Source organism: Ornithodoros turicata, unplaced genomic scaffold (genome assembly GCF_037126465.1).
Source record: "Ornithodoros turicata isolate Travis unplaced genomic scaffold, ASM3712646v1 ctg00000911.1, whole genome shotgun sequence".
Taxonomy (NCBI): domain Eukaryota; kingdom Metazoa; phylum Arthropoda; class Arachnida; order Ixodida; family Argasidae; genus Ornithodoros; species Ornithodoros turicata.
In genome coordinates this window covers 368,180-395,051 of record NW_026999415.1, presented here as the reverse complement: position 1 = coordinate 395,051, position 26,872 = coordinate 368,180, and the positions used below count along the sequence as shown (strand labels likewise).

At 46.5% G+C, this 26,872-nt stretch overlaps 1 protein-coding gene across 1 annotated transcript; it reads left to right on the top strand.

The window, feature by feature from the left end:
• The first annotated feature begins 302 nt into the window (after window positions 1–302).
• Window positions 303–26,659, top strand: LOC135375628 (zinc finger protein 271-like). Its single transcript, XM_064608301.1, has 9 exons — window positions 303–504; window positions 576–696; window positions 1,993–2,076; window positions 2,206–2,396; window positions 5,452–5,604; window positions 7,101–7,247; window positions 20,085–20,237; window positions 20,796–20,948; window positions 22,928–26,659. Exons 4-9 carry the CDS (start codon window positions 2,291–2,293, stop codon window positions 25,762–25,764), a joined length of 3,549 nt encoding a protein of 1,182 aa, XP_064464371.1. The 5' UTR covers window positions 303–504; window positions 576–696; window positions 1,993–2,076; window positions 2,206–2,290; the 3' UTR covers window positions 25,765–26,659.
• The last annotated feature ends 213 nt before the right edge of the window (window positions 26,660–26,872 follow it).

Here is a 26,872-nt window from a genome sequence, read left to right as displayed (position 1 = left end):
ATAAAAATAAATGGGAGCAGCTGCATGTTATGGATCTAACCCAGGGCCGGCGAAACGGTGGAGCAGCCGGGGCCCGTAATTTCTTTCGCCGGCCCTGATCGTGATCACTTTGACGGAGGTTTGAAAAGCGCGCGTCCACGAGGAGGACGAGGAAAAGGGGGAGGAGAGAATTAAAAAAAAAGAAGGAAGAGTTGAAGAGTCACGTGGGGTAGGCTGATAGCCGGCAAAGAGACTCTCCCATTTGGGAACGGGCATATCGTTTTGTAATGCCGCTAAATCTTCCTTGAAGCGGTGACAGACTCTCTTCCTGAAGGTCTTGGTGCTCTCGAGCCATATCTTGCGCTAGTTTTACGGTTACATCGTTACATCATCATCATGGAAAGTTTGGGAAATATGGCCGCGCGCACACAGGGCAGATTCGGCGGCTGAAAGCTTCAGCGCGGTTCTAGTAGTGGCAGAGTGGCTTCGAGTGTTTACTTTTCACTTCGAGCTATTTGAAATGAGGTACTCCGTCAATTAAGGGGCTATTGGGATCTTCGTTATTTTGAAAACACCCTTTGTTCCGTGCTCCCTAGTGCACCAGCATTGTACAGGACAACAAAACAATTTTGTGAAGAACCCAGAACAGGACCTGAAGGAGCAAGACACAGGCCGCATGCTCGAGTGAGAGAAACAGGGATTCATCTACGGAAAATAGTAAGTTATATCTCGACGTAGAACCACATTAGCCCGCATAATTCAACTTGGATGAGTAATGAAATGTTGGAGGAAGTGTCCAGAGTGGTGTTTCAACATCACGGTACCCCCGTGGGGGTCTTGACAACTATGTGCTCGCTTTTGCCAAATGGGCGCCTAACTTGATGCATAATGATAAAGCATTCCACCATCCAACCATTCTGCAAGTCGGCTTCCTACATGCAGTGTTGTGGTTAGATTAGTTTAGGTTCCGTTAGTGTTCAGCTTATTCTAGTCAGGGTAGTGTAAGGTAGCTTCGTTTGCAACGTGAGACAATTGATGTCCTGAGACTGGAACACATAGAAAGGACAAATACATACGAAGACACGAGTGCTTAAGAAATTAATGATGAAAGGTGGATAAGTCACTGGAAAGGTTAGCCAGCTGTAGGACTCGAACCCACGGTAATCCTGAAGATGCGGGTTCGAGTCCTACAGCTGGATAACCTTTTCAATGACTTCCATCTTTCGTCATTACTTTGCAAATTGGTACAGCTCTAGGTTAGGTTCCGTTAGTTTAGGTAACTGAGTCTGTAGCTGGATAAGTCCAAGTTACCTTCGTGCAGCTTGTCCCATGCCTTCCTATGCACCTTCTGGACGGTGCCGGCTTCAGGCGCTCTACCGCGTTCCTCATGTCACGGACAGTCCGATGGATTTCACTGCATAAACAATTGGGTCCACCCGGCAGATGCTATAAGTCCCCGTCATTTATCACAAACTTGAGTAAATTTTTCAAGTGCTTCACATTGGTGGGGTAAAAGGCACACCTTTATGTGACACATTTTTTAGTTCCATTCGTAATAATTTGCTTAATAAAACTTGATTTAGGTGACAATCACATCAGCAGGCGGCAAAAAGCTAGTAAGAACAAATTCCATTGACCGTGTTATTTCTAGGTGGCGTAGTTTTTTAACTTTTTTTAGTTTTTTTAAATTATAAATCAATTAGACATTTTCTGGGACACCCTGTATGTGCTCTTCCTACTTGGATGGTACTTTGTCATATACTGTAAATATATAAATTAATTAAGCGAGTCTTCACGCACACATTGAGAATTCTATTTACATAGTCATTGTTATAAAATTGCTTGCCAGCTAAGCAGATGTTACATATTGCACAAAACTGCCCATGGCTTCCTGGTGTGTAAGTGTTGGAAAGGGGGAAAATATTAACCTCGTTCATCACACTTTAAGCCTTCCAAATGTTACATCTTGAATCTGGAAAGTAGTTAAATACGTGTATCATGTTTCTTCGGAAGGAAAAAGAAGTTCTCGCAATATTTCGTCGGGAACTTCTCACCGGCACCTCTTCTGTCTGAACGTAGCTGACCCTCTGACAAACGGTGAGTCGCTGTTTTCACGAATACACTGTTCAGGGATTTCATGTTCTGTGAGCGTACGAAAACCGTCGCTGTATTTGTTTCACTTCAGGACCCAATTTTCTCCTTTAAATTTACGTGGGATGAGGACAGCACTCCGCATTAAAGAAGAGGCAAGAGATTCTTGTGACTTCGAGTCATCACGTGCCAGGCCCTTTGGAATCACGACTCCAAGAAAATGAAGTTCTCTCTGGAGTTCCGGGATCAGCCCGTGAGAGTGAAATCGGAACCACCTGATGTTGCATGCCTGCCACAACAGGGCCAGGTACATCAACAGCACTGTGGTGAGTATGCTTCAGGAGGTGATACTTATTGTAAAGTTCGTGTAAAATTTACACTCAGGTGGTGAGTGTTTTATAGATAGGGCCTGACTTTTTCTAGTTAAATGCTGGAAGGCGAATTCGGGAGGGAAAAAATCGTCCACTATCATGGTTCCCACTAGTCCTTCAAACACTCGAATGCCCTAGAATTTGAAAATGCAATTTTTCGAGGTTTGGAAAACCTGGGAATTTTCCACAGTCCTTGAGAACTCTCAACTTTGCATCTTTTTTTTTTTTTTTTCATATTCTCATGGGGCTGGTAGTGCAAATTCTACTTATGCTGAGCTATCCGTAGTTTTGAACTATATCATAATTTTACAATTTTTTTCCCCACGAGCGCTCTACGGCTTATCTGATGACTTTTTTTTCTGGTACCTTCCCCACATGCTGGTTTTAACGAAAGGGCCAACAGTGTCTCTGGAACAGCACTGCCCTGCCGATGCACAAACAGTGCGTAACAGGGGTGGGTCCACATTCGAGTAGATTGATCTTCCTCGTGCATTCCCCAAAGCAGCTTTAACGAAAAGTGGTGACAGCGATTCACGTCTTCTGGAAAACCACTGACCCATCAAGCTATGAAAAACACCAAACAATTGCACCATCCGATCTTCTTAGAACTCTAGAGCTGACCTCCTTTGTTGTACACTATGCCGACCCCGGAGTATGAACCACAGGGTTTATGGCCTTCTCTATGGTCTCCTTTGTCGCACAAATCAGTCGTCTCGTAACGCCCGTGGCTTATCTGCCAGAAAATTTTCAAAACGTCCCTAAAGACGCGTCCTGCGGCTTATCCGCGGTGCAGCTTATATGCGTGAAATTACGGTAGTTTCAAAACCATGGGGGTTAGCACTCTTTGCAGTAGGAATCTAGCCTAACAATTCAAACCAAATTAATTTGCGCAATGTTACCACTTAGAAGAAACACAAATGAACACAGCAACGAGTGGGATCCCAGAAAGGATGCAAAGAGTGACATCCAATGAGACAGCAGGAGACGAGCACGCATCCCTATCGTGACTGTGCGCAATTGGAATGGGTCCGATCGTAGTGTTCTGAATGTGCACGGCATGACGCTGCATTTTTCAATAGCGATTCACTCAACTGTGGTCCACTACAGTTCTCATAAATTTTCTACTGACAACAATTATCGTCCTGTCCTTCGGACAACGACGCCAGGCCACTTCGCAACGTGCATTGTTTTTTGCCAATCTGACACGTGATTGGAATTCGGGGCAGGGAGGAATCTGGTTCAACAGGAACCAGTCATAAACCGATTCTCGCCAGGATGTAATTGGGGCTAATCGGGTTTAACTCGAAAAAGTAAGACCCTGTTTATAGAATGCTCTTGGGGAACATGACGGGGTAATATTCTATAGATGTACCGTAATTTCACTCGTATAAGCCGCACCGCAGGACGCGTTTTTAGGAACATTTTGAAAATGTTACCAGCAGATAAGCCGCACTCGCAGATAAGCCACGGGAAATGCGACGCAACTGATTTGTGCGACAAAGGAGACCGTAGGGAAGGCGATAAACTCTGCGGCCCATATTCTGTGCTCGGCATGGTGTACAACAAAGGAGTTCTAGTGTTCTACCAAGATCGGATTGTTCCCTTGTTGCGTGTTTTTCATGGATCGACGGCTCAGTGGCCTTGCAGAAGACACGAATCACTGTTACCAATTTCGTTGAAGCTGTTCGGGGGTTGCGCGCATATACGAGCAAAAATGCGTGCAGGCACACAAACTCAATGTGGATCATCAAGAACCATTTGCGCCCAGATCAATCGAGCGAGGTATTCTGCTTTTCTTGTCTAAGGTTTTCACCGTTGGTTGCTAGGTATTCATTGAGCTTCGTGAGACAAGGTGCTAGTCTTTTTTCTTTGTCGGTCGTGCGATTATGCATCTTAATGCCGTTCATAATGAATCTGTATTCTAATGTACTGTGTTCTAACGTAATAACATGTACAAATAAAACGGGAAAGCTGTGCGAATATGTCACCATTGTGCCACGATTCTTTCCGTGTCTAAGAAAAATTCCGTAAGTTGAACCTTCACCAAGCATAACTACCCCACCCCCCACTGAAAGCTCGGCATCCCTCCAGCAGCGAACAAGATGAAGAACAATTGTTGTGTGGTGAAATGTGCGTTCACCTATGAAGCTCTCCGCCTGGAACAGAATTTTCTTTGTTTCCTTGGCAGCCTCGTGAAAAGGAGAGAAGTCTGAAGCGCAGTTAAATGTACAGTAAAAACGTTGCAGTGAAACGTGTTCGCTTGCAGTGACGTTAACCACTGTCGGGAAGCTATGCAAACTTCATTCATTGTTGCTTTTAGTGAAGATAGATCGCTGTGGATGCCCAACAAATAACACCGTTATATGTAATCACCATTTTGCTGATGGTGCTAAGTCAAATGATCCGAGAAGTACTTCGTATATTCCATCTATGTCCATTTTTGCACGGGAGCATGGACCCTCCAGCTGTACATGTAGACGTCATACATCATTGATTTTCACGATAACACCATTGGGCATGCAGAACAGCCATACTGGCGCTCTAATATTACACACGTGCCACATCTCTGCGCTCTACAGTCGTAGTCGTTCTCAAACTGGATGATGGCACACAGCTCCACGTACAGCCCATAGCTTACTGGTTTTGTGTTCTGAAGATTGATGTGTTTACAGTAGACGTGATGCAGCAGGCCGCATATAGGCAACACCGCAGAGTGTGCTACGAGCCCCGGGAAAAGTACCCACTCCTCCCACTAGGGGATTCGCTTGTGACGCCCTCTATAGGCGTATGCCCCTTCACCCTTCCGAAACCCAAATCCTTTCCCCCAACAACCCTTTCCCATGCTTCCATTCGCTGTGGTGTAGTCCTGACTTTTCGTTACTGGCAACAGCGCACACCTCTAGGTGCAATATATAGTTAAACTAGGTTCAGAAAAAGTACGGAGGTGGTCGTCATGTGACCCGAAGCCTTGCAATGTGGCTTACTTCTCTCCTTTTTTGTTTTACTTCAGGAGTGACAGCTGGGACGTGTGACATTAAAGAAGAACCTCGAGAGGAATCTTCAAAGGAACATGCAATCGTGGAAGTCAAAACGGAGCCTTATAACGTTACAATCTTGACTGGACAGGACCAAATGGGACGCAAGTGTGATTCAACATCACAAGGTAAATACAAAATGGTCGAGGACATTTAGTCAACACCAAACTCAATAGCGTGACAAAAAGAGGGATACAACAGAAATGCACTTTAGTTTTCTGACAGACAGGTATCACCTTTCATGCACACGTTCTGTTCAATGGAAGATTCTGAAAGTTACGGAAAATAGACGTGGAGATTCTTTATCAAATTTCACATTACCGTTGCATCTCAATATAAGGAAATAGATAATGACCAAGTTGCATTTTTTGTGCTCATGCGGCTCCACTGTAATACAGTAGAATCTCGATGATACGAATCTCACGGGGTCGCGGAAAAAATTTTTATCATCCGAAATTCGTATCAAACGAATTAAACCAAAATAAAAATTGAGGCAAGAAAATTGACAGTGACTGTTCATTTTCCATTACTGTGAATGAAAGAGGTCGGTTGTAACGCTTTTATGTCACTGACTTGCGGAATGGTGACGCGTAATGTTGCCACAAGTTGTCCTGATATTTTCCCTCAACGTGTTCTGGGGTTCTGGTAGCTGTTTTCCGCCAGAGCGATGTCACACCCCAAGCAGCACAATGTACTGAAAGTCGAGTGCAATAGGGGTGGACGGGTAGGTGGAAGGCCTTGAAAAGAATTCTGAAACTAAAGAACATTGATAAGACACATACGGGCCACCCCTATTGCACTTGACTTTCAGTACATTATGCTGCTTGGGACAGCTTTGAGGTTTATTGTTACGAGGGTGGTGAAAAGGTCAAAACTGAGATAAGGTGATAAGGTTCTGAGCCGTTCAATCCCTTTGATCTTATCTCCACCACCACCAAAAGGTGGTTGATAAGACACATTGATAAGACACATACCGGCCACCCCTATTGCACTCGACTTTCAGTACAATGTGCTGCTTGGGCACCCTCCCTTTTTGAAAGACGCAGCAGCATGACTCGCGCGCTCTCGCATCACGGGGGAACGACTCTGTCGCATCCTCTGCTCATTCGTATCATTCGTAAAGGGAAGATAACGCGTTCGTATCATCCGAACTCTAATACATGGGAAGAAAAGGCATTCTGGCCGGGACCGGAAAAGAATTCGTATCATCCGTGATCGTATCATCGAGATTCTACTGTAGATGTCATCCATGTGTTTTGCCTCTCTTTCCTGGTTAAGCAGTTGTTAGGAATTCCTGTTAGTAATTAAGTATTATGTGTAAAAATCTGAGCTTTGAAAACTGCAGTCGATTCTGAAGCCATTCCAGAGGTGTTCAGCTACGTTAGCTCTTCCGGATTTCTGATGCGTTTGAAAAATCTGCATTTAAAAAAGGGATTTCATTTGGCGTGCTGAAAATAAATCTGGATTCAAAGTGATTTGATTTACTCAAATTTAAAGCCGGACCTGATTCGGATTTGATGTAAATCCGTTTTGTCTCCTCAAATCCCCCACACTGTACGGAGGTGGTTGTGACTCGAAGCCTCGCAATATGTCTTGCTTCGCCCCCTTTTTGTTTTACATTCAGGAGTGACAGCTGGGACGTGTCCTATTAAGGAAGAACCTCGAGAGGAATCTTCAAATGAAGATCCAATCATAGAAGTGAAAACAGAGGCTTACAATGTTCCAGTCTTGGCAGAAGAGGAACAGATGGGCTGTGACCCAACATCAGAAGGTAAATACAAAATGGTCGAGGGGATTTGGTCAACACCAGATTGAATGTCACGATATGGACAAAAAGTGGCATGCATCGGAAATGCTTTTCAGTTTTCTGTTCGTTACATGTCAGATTTCAAGCATGTATGGAAGATTCTCAAACCAGGCAAAATAGACCTGGTGATCCTTTATACAAATCCACACTACTGCAACTATTGCAGATTTTGACCGCATAAACAACTGCACATAACGATGTTTGTGAGCGAGAAGATAAGGAACAGTAGATGAAACCAGAGGAATCAAGTGCAAAATAATTCATGGTGCACAGTGTGTCCCCTTCATGTGCTCCAACAACGTTTTAGCCCTAACAAGTACGCTCTACATCTTCTAGTGCTGCTGCATTGAAAAGTACAGCACTAGACAAAATTTTACTAAAACATGCTTCGGTGCATTCCTTTTCCAGCCCTAGCAGCGAACACGACCATGTGGACTTGCAAACAGGTGACTGGGTTACCCCGGCACATGTCTGTAACTCTGTTCAGTCCAATAGACCTTATGCATAATAGCGTGACCCATCGATATCGACAGGAGCAACCCGCCATTTTACGTACTGCTCCTAGGGATGCTATACGGAGCCCCATTCCAAGTCAAAGCTAGCTTGTTTAGCGCCTCTGTCCTCATCGTGTGCATGGTTTCGTCTGTTTCATTTCGTGTTGTCCCATCACACTTTGGTCGTTGATGACAGCATGTCAGACACTCGACTCATCCTTTCTCATGATGAGAACTGGACGAAGAACTTGTCTCCGATACCCTTAATAACCGAGGTCACAATAAGGGAGTACTATGCTGGAGGATCAAGTTCACTGCGACAACTGAAAAAATCGCACAACTTCGCTGTTGAATCTTACGTCGATTGCGGCACTGTCATGACGAACACAGTGGATATCAGGTGAGGACGCTCGTAACGTACTTTCAAGCGCATAGTGGTATGGAGTGCATTTGCTTCCCAAACGTAAACCATAGACATTGCATAGTGCGACCGAATGTTCTCGCGCGTTCTTCAACAGAGCTGAATGCGTGTAACTGGTGAGTGCAGTACAGCTCGATGAAAATAAGCCTGAGCTCGGGGTACTGTATTACCCGGTAAACCAAAACGGCGACGTACGCATTTGGTTAGGTCCCTGCACCGCATTTGGGTGAGGTCGTGATACGTAGTTAATCTGCTTGTCTCCATTAGCATCAGCTCAGGCTTATTTTCGTCCTGAACTGTAGGATTTTGTCCACTAGATTTGTCTTTACTTACTCAGGAGTACCTGGAACTTCCCAGCACTAACGCGTAATGCGGCTATAACATGAGTTCGGTACACTGGCTTACAGTGTTGGTACTTGCAGCGAATAAACGGAAACAAGAAATGTGATATTGATGCTTGTGCTTAAACTAGAAGTATTTACTTTACAGGTCCGACAAGGTACATGTGCGTGCCATGTGCTACAGAAGCCAAAGCAAAAATGGACGACCATATGCGACCCATCTGGTACTGCAGCCAAGCACTGGAACCGTGGTAGACACCCGGTGCCAGTGCCCTGCAGGTGCTCATGCGTCTTGCAATCATGTCATGGCACTCCTTCGGGTAGTGTCCCTGCTAAAGATGAATGGTTTCGATGAATCTCCCCCTCAACTTGCATGTACAGAGCTTCCACAATGTTGGCGACGGCCGCTGCAATGAAAGCGAGAATTGTGCAGGAGGTTGACTGGCGGAAACCTCGAGAAGGTGGGAAGAACACACCGACATATTCTCGCCTATTTGACCCACGACGGAAAGAACAGAGTGCAGATAGTGTGCAGAGTGCCTTTAGAAGACTTGCTGGGCGTTTGGGGAGCCAAGGACAGCTCTTTGCTTTTGCCCTTCAAGAAGGATCCAAGCTGCCATTTACTGAGACAAAGATTGGTTCAGCCCCATACGATTCACCCCCGACATATCAGCAGTCAGGAAGGCCGGCACACCGCAAAGTCTGGCGATCTATGAACATTGCACTGGAAACTGCAACGGAGGAACCAGCAGTGCCCACCCGTACGAGCCTGTTCTGTGACAGCATCATTCCATTCCAGCTGCCGCCACTTCTTGACAAGTACCAGGTACCAAGAGTACCAAGGTAGCGTGGCTGCTCGATCGTTTTTTCTGCGTGTATGAAACTAACGAGACCACATGTATATTTCATGCATAGACCCTGAAGTTTTCGGGTTTTATTTTTTCCAAATTCGGGGGGTAAAATTCAGGTCAATCACTTGATGTCGAAAATTCGTGCAAATTCGGGAGGAAAAATCACCATCAGACTGAATTTGGGATAAATCGGGCTCTATTGTCGAATAAATGATTCATTGTACAGCCTATCCAGAGTATCAGACATTGAGATCAACCGTGTATTTTGTGAAAAATTAGTATGTCATTGCCGTGAGGTGCCTAGCTTAGCTTAGTTTTGCGGGTAGAAATACATTTGCGGGTGGGTTTAACCCTAAACCGGCGAACCTCGATTCGGGGTGCAAATTCAAGGAAAAATCGGGTTTAACCCTAAAGCTTCAGGGTCTACTCATGCACACACGACAAGGTCATCCTTGCCTGACACTGTCAAACCTTTTTTTTTTTTTGCGTGTCCTTGATTTTCGCGATTTGAAAATTTTGCAAAATTAAAGGGTGTGCAAACATTTTCATTTGCATATGATACTACGTGAAAAACCCTTGACAAATTGCTATGCAGCATGATTTGTACTTGACCTATCCTCTCTATTGTTTATCTTCGACTTTAAGGGCATTATTCTCACAAGTGAGGCGGCCATGGCTCTGGAGAGAAACACCCGGCTAGGTTTTATTGAGTGGACTGAAAAGGGTCTTAGTAATTTGATTGCCCAGAGTGATGTGTCAAAGGTACGAGCTATAGCATATGGCAGCAAACATGAAAATGTTGCTGCACAGGCCTACACTGATGCGATGACGCGCCTTGGTCATTCTGTCCCCGGCTGGGAGCCTCCCCGGACAGATTTATAGTATATGACCCCACAGATTCTACACCAAACGGAGTGCTCGAGATAAGATGTCCCTATTCACTGAAAGATAGCGAGCCGCACTTTGCCAAAGACAACATACCGTACATGGCTATTGATGAGGAAGGGCACCCAAAACTGCAGTAAGTGTTCAGAAACGGATGCATCTACATTGTTTTAATGTCAGTGTCATTGTCTACATAGTTCTACTTATATAGGGTGTTTCACCTAAAGTGGTATGAAATTATTTTTAAAGAGTGCGATAAAAGAAAACGAGCACCACTTTTATGCTACTTGGGTTACAGACTGGTCGTACATCAAAAGTACTACCTGCTTGTGTTGTGAAAATTTCTGACCTTAGGTGAAACACGCTGTATATTGTCTGTCAGTCAGTCACGCACCACTAGTCCCTTATCTCAAGTGCAATGATTTTATCGGGAAATGTGCAATGACACATCTGTGATATGATAATGGTCAACTGTGATATTATACATGATGCAATATTTTTATGTTATACACTATACAGATCTTTTCCTATACGTACACGATGTACTGTTTATGACGCTGTCATCTGTTAACTTGCTCCCATGGTTTGACAGCAGTCTTTGCATTCCATAGACAGTGGCGCTCAGAATGTAGTAGGAAACAAGCTCAGTGACGCCCGGTGTGTCAAAATGTGTTTTGTAATGCGGTGAAAGTTTTGAAATGCAACTTTAATATACTGACGAGGCAAAAGAAAATAAAAACATTTTTGCAATGGATTTTTCATTATCATACATTTGCACAGTGCACTAGTTCCTGTCTTCAACTAAGGGGCGTTGAAAGTTGGTTAAGATGACGGCAGCTGTCCACGTTTGGTTTGATACTGGCCCGAGGCTCAGGGTTACAGGTCTATCAAAAATGTGAAATGTCTTCACGTGTTGGATCCTGCGTTCAACATGAATTCGTAAGGAGGCAATCTGTTTTGTTTCTTGTACTTGTACTGCAGAGAACTCTTCGTTTCGGAGGAACGATGGAATATTCAGCCTCACGTTTTTTTGCTCCAGAAGATCAGCAATGGTGAAACCCTTATCTGCCATGACAGAGTCTCCTTCTTCAAAGGACAGGCCAAGAAATCCGCTCCTTGACCGAATGACGCGTTCTATGTCAGACGTGTATCTAGTAAATAGTTCTGATACAAGGGTCACTCGCCCATTTGGAGCTATGCCAATTTGCCCCTTAAGGGTGTTCGCACTCTTGTAGGTTGAATATGTGCCAGATTGAAGGGCTAACGAGCTTGCAAAGTCACAGCGGATTTCTGTTGCGTCCAGAATAACTCTCGTATCTGGACACTGTTCCTTGAAGACTCCAGGCATAGTGCTATCAACTACAGTGCGAGGCTGCCACAGTGGCAGCTTCGCTAACTTCACATACATGAAGTTAAGCAAGGATATGCAAATACGGGACACTGTCTACTGAGAGACACCGAAGCGGTCTGCAATGTCTTGTTCGAACAACCCCAAGCGCAGCCTGACCAGAACAAGGAATAACTCACTCCTTGTTGAAAGCCTTTGCATCCTTCCACACGCTGCCTGAGGTGGAGTCCTTCCTTGCTTCTTCTGTCTTTCAATATTCCAGCCATTCTCCCCTGGGTCGAGGTAGTCATGAAGGGCATCAAATGTTTCTAGGCTCGGCAAGCCAATATAAAACTGCATCCTTTCATCAGATGTACATAGAGAATCCACATCCATGGCTCTGATGCAGCTGCTGTGTTCTTTTTCATCATCCATAAGTTGACGCTCAACCTCCTGCTTCTCTTGAAGTACCTGCTTAACTTTTTCATTTACTTGGAGCAGTTGGCACTGCAAATTTTGTATTTCGATGTCCTTCTCTGCCAGCTGCCTCGTTAGAGCATCTAGAGAGTTTTCGTTAGAGTTGCAGTTTTCACTTTGGTGTTCCGGCGTCTCCATGGCCTCTGGTCCTCTGCAAGGTGGTGATATACGGCAGCACACGTGTGTGGAAGCATCATTGAGATCTGGTGCACTGTTGCCGCTGACTTGTGCTGCAACTGCTTGTTGGGCAGGCACGGCTTGGGTGGTAAGGCACGGCACTTTCTTTGAGGCGACAATATCCATTTACAACGCTCGAAAGAAAGTCTGATGGCAAGAAGTGCTCGGAGCAGACGAATGTTGATTTCTTAACTTGAAATGGCACATCTGCGTAGCATAGTTTCACTGCCTCGAGTCACACATTTCTACGGTCTTCGTCGTTTGGGCACCGATAGTACGAGACCTATGAAGCAACAGACGTACGAAGTCACATTTACCGCAACACTCCCCTCGCGTTTGAAACCTACCTTCTTCCCTGTCGCATCTCGGTAACTTCGTTGTCTGCTGCCAGCGACGCAACACTGCGAAGGCATTTCAGCAGGAGGGACTCCACGTAGAACACTGCACGGGCCTAATTTTCAGGCCCGGGCCCGACGTCTTCTATAGATTTCCAGCCCGGCCCGAGCCTGACTCTGCCAGCCCGGGCCGTACCCGACTGTTTCCATGCTCAGGCCCGGTCCAAGCCCGCCTCTGCTCTATGTGTTCTCGAGGCTCGAAGGCGTATTTAGATTTAATAAAGAGCACAAGTGGTACCGTGATGTTGCACGTAAGGTTTGTCTGCGCAGTGTGGTGACATGTTGTACATGCAGCAGGGTAGGAATGCGGATAATTTGGACCACCTGGCGTTCTTTTGACGTGCGCTATGCCCTGGTCTCTGCTCTCGTCTCCCTTCAAATCCGCCTATTGAAAGAGCACAGCGCAGCGAGGAAAAGGACCCATCTAATTGGTGGAGAGTGAGGATGTACGCTCTGTGTTTTACAGGCTGTGTTTCTCCGTCGGCAAACCGCTGTGTGCTTGGTGCTTGCCAGAGTTGTGCCCGTTACTTTTACGGAAAAAGTCATTGATTACCGCTACCAATTACTCGACTCCAAATGTAGTTGAGTAACGAGTAGAAAAGTAACGTGTGGCTCCGGTCGTTACTCCGCATTCACGCAAATTATATCCTTCCTTGTGTGCCTAAAAAAAAAGGAAGAGGGGGTTCAACAGCGGAACAGCTGAAATAACAGGAAAAACAAAAAAACGTGTAGGACGAGTAGATCTGTACGTCTGCTGTATTTATCGCCCCGGACGGCGTTGACCCGATTGTGGAAGAGCATTGCGTGGAACTTCCCCATGACTCACTAAACTTCCAACTAGGGTTGCCACCAGGCCAGTATTATACCGGCACGGTCGGTTATTTGCTCGCTCTGCCGGCTGCCGGTAGGAAGGTGATACCGGCAGCCTTTTGTCGGTATTTTTGGCTCATGGCCTTTCATAGGGGCATTTACGGGGTTTTTTCTTCAACATTCCAAGACAGCTCGAATAAATCTGGAGCACAGACCCAACTCCGCAGTCACCAGTCGTTTTCTTAGTTATTCATTATTATCATTGTTATTCACTAAGTCTTGTGTTCGGAGGGTACAAGAGCAGTGGTTGTGTCGAGCCAGCGAGAACTTAGGCCGCATACAGCCATCATGAGATCTACGGCTGCAAAGAAGGGTTTGTCTGCTCATGAGTTTTTCGAAGTAAGTGGCAGTCCAATCCGGTTGCTCCAATACGATCCAGTGAAGCATTCATCCTTGTTTATAGCAATTTCTAGCATAAATGATCCAGCCACACACAGGAACATATGTTTTCTCGTAGTATCTTGAGCAAGCACGCTCGCCCTTTCTCTCTCTCTCTCTCTCTCTCTCTCTCTGTGCGCGTCCAACCCTCACCCACTTCCCCTTTCCTGTGAGCCGTTCCTCCTTTCCCTCTATTCCACCTCCTCTCCCTCAACCGGTATTTTTCACTACGAAAGGTGGCAACCCTACCCAACGCTTCAGGTACCACCACACTGGTGTAGGAAGAGATTACGGAGAGAGACCCTAAAATTCCAGAACGTTATTACAATGACCTCCGCTTGCTATACTTAGAACGGCCCAACAAAGGCTGACGGCACGAGGGGCCTGACTTGGGGAAGAACATCTAAAATATAAGTTAATCTCTGCTGGAGAAGTAATCAATTACTGAGTAAGCGATTACTCAGAAAAGTAATTGATTACTGGAAAAATTACTCTGACAGCAAAGTAACTGATTACTCGAAAAAGTAATTGAGTACAAGTAACGCAATTACTAGTAACGCGTTGCACACAAGTCTGGTGCTTGCTTGCTTGGGAAGGCAGCGCGCAGTGGCGCGTGGGCGATATGTATGTACCTTGCGGATCAAGAGAGACTCACTTCCGCTCTATTGCGCATGCACCGGTGTTATTCCCCCTTCTCGAATACTCACGCGAATGAAATATGTCAGAACACCTAACCTAACTGACCCTCGTGCCGAACTTGCTCAGCGCACCCGCCAGCCGTCCCCAAACGTCTCCAAATGTGTGTGAGTGCACGTGTTAAATCCAGACCCATTACACGAAATAAGCATGATCACATATAATAAAGTGATAGTTCTCAGATGAGAATACCATGATACATCATACCCAATGAAAAAAAAAGGTGACATTAAAATTCAGCTGTCCAATCTCACCAAATATGTTGGCGTACATGCCCGACCATGGTCGGCGTCGTCAAGCCCGGCCCGGTCCCGGTGGCTGAAACCCGAGCCCGGCCCAGGCCCGCATAAGAAACGCAAAGCCCGGCCCACGGGCCGGGTACGGGCTTTCGGGTAAGCCCGTACAGTGCTCTAACTCCACGTACAAAACAAACCGGTTCTCCGGACCGTACGTATAATGGCGAATAGAAGGAGCTCAGCACCAGGTGGCGCTTTCATTTTGCATAGGGTCTATTGGCTACTAGCATGGAGAAAAGAATGTGACAGAGTGGGTTTCAAAGTCCAGCACTGTATGAGCGAATGATTATGTGTTGTCAAGGTTTGTTTATGGAAAAAAAAAATATAAAATTCTCACTTCGTATTTCGTTTGTGCTTCTACCATACAAGTGGGATATCTGTCCTGCAGAGTTCTTCCAGAGCACAGACCTGCAGCATCACAAGAGGACCCGCACAAGCCAGAAGCCATACAAGTGTGATGTCTGCCCTGCAGAGTTCTGCCGGGTCTCGAATCTACGGGACCACAAGCGGAAGCACACGGGCGAGAAGCCACACAAGTGTGATGTCTGCAGTGCAGAGTTCCGCTGGATGTCGGATCTACGGGATCACAAGCGGACGCACACGGGCGAGAAGCCACACAAGTGTGATGTCTGCCCTGCAGAGTTCTGCCGGATCTCGCATCTACGGGATCACAAGCGGAGGCACACAGGTGAGAAGCCACACAAGTGTGATGTCTGCCCTGCAGAGTTCTGCCGGATCTCGGATCTACGGGAACACAAGCGGAGACACACGGGTGAGAAGTCACACAAGTGTGATGTCTGCCCTGCCGAGTTCTACCGGCTCTGGAATCTACGGGAACACAAGCGGACACACACGGGCGAGAAGCCATACAAGTGCGACCTCTGTCCTGCAGAGTTCAGCTGGAGCCGGGGCCTACTGCATCACAAGCGGACACATATGAGTGAGAAGCCATACAAGTGTGATGTCTGCCCTGCGGAGTTCAGGCACAGTGTACGTCTAAAGGTTCATAAGCGGACACACACGGGTGAGAAGCCATACAAGTGCAATGCCTGTGCTGCAGCGTTCAGCTGGAATGACTACCTACAGCAGCACAAGCAGACACACACGTGTGAGAAGCTGTACAAGTGCGATGTCTGCCTTGCAGAGTTCAGCCAGGCCAGGTACCTTAAGCATCACAAGCGGACACACATGGGTGAGCAGCCATAGAAGCGTGACCTCATCCGGCAAAAATCAGTCACAGCGTCGAGTGACAAGCCAAACAGGAGCATTCTATATGTTCCTCAAACTTCAGGCAGGTCACAAATCTGCCCCTTTGCGAGGGGGCTTTTATGGGCTTGAAGCCATACAGTTGCAACTTCTGTCCTGCAGAGTTCAGCCACTGTACACACACACAAGCCATAGAACAAGCTGCTAACAGAGCAGGAGCTAGTTCAGCCAGTGCATGACTGCGTCGTTTCTCAAGTAGCCTCGAAGTGCCTGGGATAGCAACAGTACAAGTGTGGAGACCGTGTACACAAGAAAGAGGCCACCCAGGGATCCATTCTGCTGTCCTGAGTGTGGAGGCCTGAAGAAGCATGTGGTCATGTGCAGAGGGGGAAGGCTGTACAGAAGCAGCTTGTATCCCACATCATCTTATTTCTGTCCGATGTTGTGAAACTCACTCGCATGAACAGACTGAGGTTGAGAAAGAGTTGGACTGGTGTTGTATTGGGTGGTGATGCATGTGAAGTGTCAGGAAACCCAGCGTCAGGGGAACAATATCTATGGAGGGATCACAGTGAGGCAATCCTGTGTGCCAAGAGAGATTAAAAGCAGTCGTGATGTTTGGTGTGTCAGGTAGCATTAGTGTCATAGGGAATGTGCGATAAACTGGTGGCGCCATGATGTGACCTCCAGAGAAACTACCTTGCGTGTGAAGTGCGAGCGTCTTTTCCTTACCACACTGGAACTGTTGCATTTCTAAGTCTTCAAGCACCTGAAAGAACCCATGATTAGGGAAGAGATGTTTCGTTTCTCGTGATATCTAAGCTTCGAATCGGAGCTCGGAACCGTTATTTTCTGGGGTTCTGTTCAAGTTCTGGTTCAAGGTTATTGGTTTGGTTTGGGTTCAGTGCAACCAAAATACTGGTTTGAACCTATATTAATCGGTTCGAACCGGCTTACCTGTGCTGTTCTAGTCAGTGTAATCGTTCCTGGTTGCCTATCACCGTTGGAGACACGATCCTGATTGGCCGACTCTTAGTACTAGTTAACGTCACATCGACAAATATGCAGGCTTTCTCTGTGTAGATTGCGTTGGCCACATTGATTTGTTACATAGCACGAAGCGTCCTAAAAACAGGTCCCAGCTTACGTCTAAGTTTTGGGTGCATGACCTCGTTTTTGAAACAACCTGACCAAGGGCCCAACACCAAATTTTCTTGTCTCCCGTTCCACCTGACTCACTCAACCAGCCCCTTTGATGGCCAAAAGTGGCGACGAAAGTTTTGAATCTGGTACTGCAACTATTTCTTTATTAAATGCGTTAGAATTGGGAGTGTCAAAATGGGAAAAGCTGTATGTATGTGTGTCTGTCTGTGTGTGAGTTGGTGAAGCCCCACTGAGAAAGTGGAATAAGTGGATATGCAAAGGGAATACAAGGGCGTAAATATAAATATAGGCATATTATTTCAAATTGACGTAGTCAAAAGTAATTAAGAGTAACAGGTCAGAGTGACCGAAGGTGATTAGGGGAAATTAAAACCAAAAGCTTTGTGTAAAGGTAATTAATGTAAGATATATGTAATTAAGGGATAAGATTAAGCGAAACTGAAGAATACTGTAGGTGACCCGAGGTTTTAACAGAGCTAATGAAGGGCAATTAAAGGCAGTTGAAAGGGAATTGAGAGTAATTATGGCAAGTAAACTTAAATGTAACTAAGGGAATTCAAGATTACCTCGTTTAAGCTGCCGATATCAAAATTAATTAAAGGAGAATTGAAAGTAACCGAGGGGAATTAAAGGTCAATTAAATGGGCTTGCATATAGTAATTGGGAGTGCCAAATCAGAAATGAAGCAATGACTAGAGGTGGGCAACCGGAAGTGGATGCCCGGAAGTTAAGTATGGCCAAGAAAAAGTCTGTTAATTTTGCTAACGTATTTTTGTCGCGTTAACCGCTAAATCGCCAGTGAATTTATTTATTATTTATAAATACTGTTGGCCCTTAACGGGCCATAACTGGAGAGATGCAATCCTCACATATTCACTACGATAAACTTTAAGTACAATAGCTACAGTGTCAAACGCAAAGTCAAGAGAAGACCTGCAGTTCCTGCATACGCCAAGAACACTCACCCGTGCAATGTAGAAGAGAACAAACAGCAAGGGAAAACCAAGAAACAAACAAATGTAACATGAATCTCATGGATGCAGTGTTACATACAGCCTTGATAAATGTTGTCAGTGGAACGTTCGCGAAAAGTGTTTTGAGCTACAATTAGTGAATCGGTATTGAAAAACACAGCAGTGTGCATCATGCCACGCCTATACAGAACACAACGATTAAACCAATTTCAAATCCACACGCGCACGATAGGTAATTGCGCGCTTCTCCTGCGGTAACCAGCCTTGATGGTTGCAGGAAGCTTGTGTAGTTGAAAGGATAGAATAATGTGCTGTTGCGATTTCTTTACCGTCCCGACGCATCACTATTCGGTTTGCTGCCACGACACCCTCTTCCCGCAGGCCTTCCTCAATCGGTTCAAGATGACGATAATGTTTGTCAGGCATGTTCTGACAGACTGGTCATCGACTGAGGTGAGCAGCCTGAAGAATAATTTATGTTCACTGATGTTATACCAGGTCCTGGGGAACCTTCAACTCGTGGTCCCCCTACATGTAGTTAACTACTGGCCATCACTGCCAAAAACTACAAATCTTGAGCATGTTGGCAACTGTTCGTGTTCTAATGCCCTAATAAAGACTAGTAAATCGTGTGCGTGTTATACACTATTGCAATCTTCTGGAGTACAAAAAAATTACTAAAAAAACACTTTTGTCGAATTTCAGTTGCAAGCCTAGACAACCTAACGTTTCTTTTTACAGAACCAGGAAGCCCATGGCGAACTTAGTCTAATACACGGGAAGCCGCAGTCTCTAATGCTATGGGGAGTGCACAAAATCGGCCGCCAAGATGCGATGAGAGGAGGACATGCCCCTGCCCACATGATAGGACGAGCGTTTAAAAATACAAGGAAAGGGGAGCTGCTGCTTTGGTTGCTTTTGTTAACACTGATCAGATTATTATTGCAATTTCCTTCCTTGCCTTTTCCTTTCCCTTTCCTTTTGTTTTTTGCAGTGTTCTGTCTATCCGTAACAAAAACGTTCTGTTGGCTAGGCAAATTTCAAGTTATTGCAATTGAAATTCGACAATAGTATTTTTCAGGGTGTCTACCAACCTGGAAAACAGGGAATTGTCAGGGAATTTGGCCAAAAAGCAGCTGAAGTCAGGGAAAACCGCAGAGTAGTGCCGTGATGATGCGCGGCGAATCGCGATCGAGCGCCGTCTGGTGGTTGAGAGGCGATACCGCAGCAAGGTGACCGTGACTGGCAGATCGCCAGTACGACAACCTCTGAGGCAGAAAACTAGAAAAGCCTCACTAAACTTAGTAAATGGTCCGTTTTATGATGGATCTGTATCAAAACGTTGGAGCAGGCACCAAGTTTCCTTTTGTTTTTCTCATGGAATTTGCTTGAAATAGTCAGGGAAAACCTGGAAGGGACAGGGTATTTGAACACTGCAGTTTGGTATATATCCTGATTTTTTTATGATGGCAAGCTTAACTACCGCACGAGAGTCGTTGACCGCCTATTTTTCCATTCTTCCGTTTTCTCATCAACCCCAATTGAAATGATTCGTGAATCACCCGGTATAAATCTCAAGGCACGGTTTTGAATAGACCCAATTTTTTCCCACATGGATCATCATATATGAGTCCCAGACATCACCCACGTACACGAGACTTGGCCTCGCAATTGATCCATGAGTCTTATGCTGAACAGGGGTTTTGTTCGGACCCCTCCTTAACATACCCAATTTCCTCATCGCTGAAGAGTATATTTTATACACTGGGTTCAGGACAGGTACCGAGGTGGCCGTCACATGACTAGAATCCATGCAGTGTGGCTTACTTCTCTCCTTTTTTGTTTTCAGGAGCAACAGTTGGTATGTGTGACATTAAAGAAGAACCTCGAGAGGAATCTTCACAGGAAGATCCAAACATAGAAGTGAAAACAGAGGCTTACAATGTTGTGCCTTTGGGAGGACAGGAACCAATGAGACATAGATGCGACACAACATCAGAAGGTAAACCGAAAATGCTTGAGGGGATTTGGCCAACACCAAATTGAATGACAGGATATGGACAAAAAGTGGCATGCCACGGAAATGCTTTTCAGTTTTTTGTTCGTTATGTATCAGTTTTCCAGCATGTGTTCTCTAGTATGGAAGATTCTCAAACTAGGCAAAATAGACCTGGAGATCCTTTATACAATTTCATATTACTGCAACTGTTGCAGACTTTGGCCGCATAAACAACTGCACATAACGATATTTGTCAGTGAGAAGATAAGGAACAGTAGATGCAACCAGAGGAATCAAGTGCAAAATAATCCATGGTGCACAGTGTGTCTCCCTTCATGTGCTCCCACAATGTTTAGCCCTAACAAACACACTCCACATCTTCTGGTGCTACTGTATTGAAAAGTACAGCGCTAGACAAAATTTTACTAAACACACTTCGGTGCATTCCTTCTCCAGAGTGATGCCCTAAAACTGGGTTCAGAAAGGCTATATGGGGGTGGCCGTCACATGACTTGAAGCATAGTAATGTGGCTTATTCTCTCCTGTTTTGTTTTGCTTCAGGAGCAACACCTAGGATGTGTCACATTAAAGAGGAACATCAAGAGAACTCTTCGAATGAATATCAAATTGTACAAGTGAAGACAGAGCCTTACAATGTTGCACTCTTGGCAGAGAAGGACCAGATGGGACACAGCTGTCTGTCAGCATCAGAGGGTAAGTACAAAGTGCTCAAGGGTACTTATACCCAGGCTGTCATATGGGTGTTCTTCAATGACCATTGAAACCATTGGTAATTGAACTCAAGTTAAGTAATTTTCGTTTCCGTTATCCGTTTCTGATACCAGTTTTTCATTTCGTTTCCGTTACTGTTCCTGGTAATCGAACGGCTGTTGCAGAGCTGCGGGAGGACGGTCTCTGTCAGCTCTCTGTCAGCTCTCTGTCAGCTCTCTGTCAGCTTTCTGTCAGCTCTATGCCAGCTCTATGCCACTGTTTTCCCCCAGTGCAGCTTCGGTGTGCCACGCGTACACACTGCACAAGTAATTTTATGCTGTTTAGATGCGCACATCTTGCAAGGTTTCTAAAGAAGTGCAAGAACATGTCTGCAGTCGGTCTTCTGTCATTCTGAGTCCAGCAACCCAAGATGGGCGTAAAGTTTATCCAGTGTCGCATTCACTGGCAGATGCTCTCAGTAGCAAACAATACTGCCGTAGCCATGGTGAAACGCAGAAAGTAAAAGTAAATAAATATAAAACTCATATGCTGTCATCCAAGTGCTATGGTAGAGTAGAGTGCAGTGCGTGGAGTCTGTTGTGTAAGTCTCATGTCTTGATTCATGTAGGTAGGTAATGTCATGAATGATGCACCCTCGACATCGATTATGACGCTTTGGTTCCATGCTGTCGTGCAATATTTAGAGCATTACATGGAATGAAGTAATAGAAATACAAAAATGAAATGAAAAGTCACTGAAATGTTGTCGCACAACAGTATTAGTCATTACCTGAATTCAATACCAGAAGATAATTTTCCTTTCCGTTTCTGTTTGCGGTAATGCAGGACAGTGGTACGCGTTTCCATTTCCGTTATCGTTGCCATCTCCAATTTCAGTAATACATATACTGTTTCTGTTTCCGTTACCATTACCGTTACCTGTCCCTGCTAAATATTACACAACACTGAGTACAGATGCTAGTGGCTTGTGAAAACAAGGAGCATGGCTTAAATACCGTATTTGCTCGAATGGAAGTCGACCCCTTTTTCCAAGATCAACGATGGAAAGTAGGGGGTCGACTTATAATCGTGATCTGCGCAACCACGTTGCTCTGCGGCCGACGCGCTGGTCACGTGCGTTCGCTTCCTCACATGGAGTGGGGGAGAGAGAGGGAAACGGGTAAAAGATATCTGGACATGTGACAAACGACAGCAATAAAAGCAGTCAAAACGAAAGTTCCTTCTTCCTTTCTCTCCCATGGTTAAAGTGCGTCGTTTCTACGCGGCGTCATTGAAGCAATGTGCGATACTCTTTCCCGATGAATTCATCTTTTACGTTTTTGTTACCACAAAAGTTTTTTTCATTTTCATGAATTTCGAAGGGGCGGTGTCGACTAGCATTCGGGTAAATACGGTAATTTAGTAAATGGATGTTCCGGTAAACGGAACATATTTTCCAGGTTCCTTGATGTTCCATTTAAAGGGATTCCACCTTTTCTTTTTCTTCAGACACTGCAGTGATTTTCGCAAGTTCCTCATCAATAGGGCCCGGATTTTCGGGCACTAACAGGTGGCGCTCTTCGCTGGCAAAATCATTCTAGGCCAACCAACCTTCAGAACCGTATTGTTTTATCTTCCGATTGGGAGGAATGTTGATACATAAAACGGTGCGCACCCCCTTTCCTAGCTGATCCGGAGACAGAGCAATATCATCTGCGATGATGATTGGCATACTGCGTGCTATGCGGTCAAGAGCGCCCCCGGTTAGGAACGAAGAAAGGAAGGAAACAAAAGCCTCTCACTGTCCCGTATCGAGCTCTGGGCCTTCAAGGGGGCAGTCACCTTAAACCTAGGACCTCAATAGTGTGCAAGGGAGATCATTTGCTGAGTCGAACACGAACAGCCTGAGGGCAAAGGCGGTGCCATCAGAGGTGCGCCTGTGCTGGTATGCGACACCTAATCTCCAATTTTCGAAATTACAGGAGCAAGAGGAAGCACTGGTTTGCTCCACATTAACGACCAGCCCAGAGGCACTTGTGATCAAGCATCTTCTGGTTGCACATCTTCAGAGGCACAGTTCAATATCAGCACAATAACCGTTGAAGCGCAGTTCGACAACACTTCACCAGTCACTATGGACAGTCCTCCCATGGAGCAACCTCGAGACCAGAGCAAGCCATGTGCACTTGCGTGCACGTCGAAAGACAGCCGGAGACGTCACATGCTTGCACAGTGTCACAATGAGTCTGAAAAGTGTCGAGCTACTCCATCGGGGGATCAGATGGGAGAGGAGGGTTTTAGGTACGACATCTGTCCCTCTGCATTCTTGCCGTCTGGCAGTGACACGAGTCACGTGTCAAAGCGTACTGACGAGGAGTCATGCAAGTCCGACCACTGCCCTGCACAGTTCCACCAGAGGAGGAGTCCGCGGTGTCACATGCAAACGCACATGAACCAGCAGTTGTACAAGAATGATACCTGCCCTGCGAAGTTCAGCCGTATTGTGCACCGGCGGCTTCGCAAGCGAGCAGACACTCGCGAAAAACTATACAAGTGTGATGCCTGCCCGGCAGAGTTCAGCCGGACCTGGCACCTACAGCGTCACAAGCGGACACACAGGGGTGAGAAACCGAATAAGTGCGATCTCTGTCCCGCTGAGTTCAGCCAGAGCAAGAGCCTGTTGGATCACAAACTGACGCACATGGGCGAGAAAACACAGAAGTTCAATGCTTGCCCTGCGGAGTTCGGTCGGAGAAGGAGCTTTCAGAAGCACAAGTGGACACACACGAGCAAGAAGCCATATAGGTGCGATGCCTGCCCAGCGAAGTTCAGCCATAACGAACATCTCCAGCGTCACAAGCGGACACACACCGGCGAGAAACCATACAAGTGCGATGCCTGCCCAGCAGCGTTCAGTGAGAGAGGGAACCTACAGCAGCACAAGCGGACCCACACGGGCGAGAAGCCATACAAGTGCGATGTCTGCCAAGCGAAGTTCAGCCAGAGCGGGCACCTACAGCGTCACAAGCAGACACACAAAGGCGAGAAACCATATAAGTGCGATCTCTGTCCTGCTGGGTTCAGCAAGAGCAAGAGCCTGTCAGATCACAAACTCACGCACACGGGCGAGAAGCCATACAAGTGCGATGCCTGCCCAGCGAAGTTCAGCCATAACAAACACCTCCAGCGTCACAAGCAAACACACACCGGCGAGAAACCATACAAGTGTGATGCCTGCCAAGCGGAGTTCAGTGAGAGAGTGAACCTACAGCACCACAAGCAGACACACACGGGCGAGAAGCCATACAAGTGCGATGTCTGCCCAGCGAAGTTCAGCCAGAGCGGGCACCTACAGCGTCACAAGCGAACACACAAGAGCGAGAAGCTGTACAAGTGCGATCTCTGTCCTGCTGGGTTCAGCCAGAGCAAGAGCCTGTCGTATCACGAACTGACGCACACAGGCAAGAAAACAGACAAGTGCAGTGTTTGTTCTGCAGAGTTCGGTCATAGAAGGAACTTACAGCAGCACAAACTGACACACACGGGCGAGAAGCCATACAAGTGCGATGTCTGCCCAGCGAAGTTCAGCCAGAGCGGGCACCTACAGCGTCACAAGCGGACACACAGGAGCGAGAAGCCGTACAAGTGCGATCTCTGTCCTGCTGGGTTCAGCCAGAGCAAGAGCCTGTCGTATCACAAACAGAAGCACACAGGCAAGAAAACATCCAAGTGCAGTGTTTCTTCTGCGGAGTTCGGTCAGAGAGGGAACTTACAGCAGCACAAGCTGACACACACGGGCGAGAAGCCATACAAGTGCGATGCCTGCCCAGCGAAGTTCAGCCATAACGAGCATCTGCAGCGTCACAAGCGGACACACACTGGCGAGAAACCATACAAGTGCGATGCCTGCCCAGCAGCGTTCAGTGAGAGAGGGAACCTGCAGCAGCACAAGCGGACACACACGGGCGAGAAGCCATACAAGTGTGATGTCTGCCCAGCGAAATTCAGCCAGAGCGGGCACCTCCAGCGTCACAAGCGGACACACAGGGGCGAGAAATCGTACAAGTGCGATCTCTGTCCTGCTGGGTTCAGCCAGAGCAAGAGCCTGTCGTATCACAAACTGACACACACAGGCAAGAAATTATCCAAGTGCAGTGTTTCTTCTGCGGAGTTCGGTCAGAGAGGGAACTTACAGCAGCACAAGCTGACACACACCGGCGAGAAACCATACAAGTGCGATGCCTGCCCAGCAATGTTCAGCCAGAGCGGGCACCTACAGCGTCACAAGCGGACACACAGGGGCGAGAAACCGTACAAGTGCGATCTCTGTCCTGCTGAGTTCAACCAGAGCAAGAGCCTGTCGGATCACAAACTGACGCACACGGGCGAGAAAACATACAAGTGCAATCTTTGCCCTGCGGAATTCGGGCAGAGAGGGAACTTACAGCAGCACAAGCGGACACATACGGGCGAGAAGACATACCAGTGCGATGCATGCCCGGCGGAGTTCAGCCAGAACGGACAGCTCCAGCGTCACAAGCGAACACACACCGGCGAGAAACCATACAGGTGTGGTGCTTGCCCAGCGGAGTACAGTGAGAGAAGGAGCCTGCAGCAGCACAAGCGGACACACATGGGTGTGAAGCCATACAAGTGCGATGCCCGCCGTGCTGACCTCTGCCTGAGGAGGAACCTACGGCAGCGTAAGCGGACACACACGGGCGAGATGCTATACATGTGTGATGTCTGCCCTGGTAATTTCAGCCTGAGCAGGAACCTACGGCAGCACAAGCGGGCATACAAGGGCGAGAAGCCATAAAAGTACCACGTCTGTCCTGCAGAGTTCAGCCACTTGCAGCGTTACAGCTGCATGCAGGTACATGGGTGTGAAGCCGTACAAATGCCACTTCTGTTATTCAGGGATCATTCACAGGACCAGCAGGCACGAGCAAGCGAACCAAACAGCTGCTGGCTGAGCATGAGCTAGTTCAGCCAGAGCAGGAACCTGTGGCTTCACATGTCTCCACAAGGCACTTGAGATTTGAAACTGTGCAAGTACAGATGCCATGTACACGTGAAAGAATCCGTCCAATTAAGTGTCACTTCTGTGCTGTTGTATGTCCTTCATGAACACATGATGATGCGCAGGGAGAAAAGGCTATGCAGAAGCTGTCTATATCCTATCCCATTTTATTTCTGCTTTTTTTCCTGATGGAATATTTCAAAACTTGCTCGCATGAACAAACTGAGGTTCAAAAATAGTTGGATTGGAGCTGGATTTGGTGGTGATGCATTGAAGTGTCACGAAACCCAGTGCCGGGGAGACAAACAGACATGAAAAAGACATCCTCTCACAGGCTCTGAACTGCAGAGGACGGTTCATTTCCATGAGCAACATGCTCTTACATTGCTCCCTTCCCTCTTTTTCTTCCTCTCATGATGAATGGGTATCTTCTTTATCGTTGACTACTGAAGCGCGGAAGGAACATGGACACGAGAGGTAAGGGAAACACAAGCGCTTGTGCTTGTCTTACATCTCTTGTTCATACTCCTTTGGCACTTCGTTAATCAGACCAGGGATAGTCATCAAACTAGCCCAGCTATCTACCATTGTGCTTCTCTTGAGGCTTCCATTGTTTTATGCCGTACGTCTCGTCTGTTTGTGAAGTGAACAAAGAAATCGACGTAAAGAAATAAAAAAAAAGATTTCCAACCACTTACATATGCCAACTTGATACCAAAATCCCGTGAATTTTCTTTTGTCTCACGACCAAACTAAATAAATGTACACACTAAAAGTAAATTTGAACACGTTCTGTTGTAGTGCCTCTCACAGCGTATAAGTGCGATCTTTGCCAGCAGAATTCAAGAGAGGGCACAAAGCTGTGGCTTCACAAGCGTACACACATGGGGGAAAGGCCATACAA

Coding starts and splice junctions, on each gene's coding strand:
- LOC135375628 (XM_064608301.1), top strand. CDS start 2,291: ATGAAGTTCTCTCTGGAGTTCCGGGATCAGCCCGTGAGAGTGAAATCG. Junction 7,248..20,084: donor CTGTGACCCAACATCAGAAG/GTAAATACAAAA, acceptor TTTTGTTTTCAG/GAGCAACAGTTGGTATGTGT. Junction 20,238..20,795: donor ATGCGACACAACATCAGAAG/GTAAACCGAAAA, acceptor GTTTTGCTTCAG/GAGCAACACCTAGGATGTGT.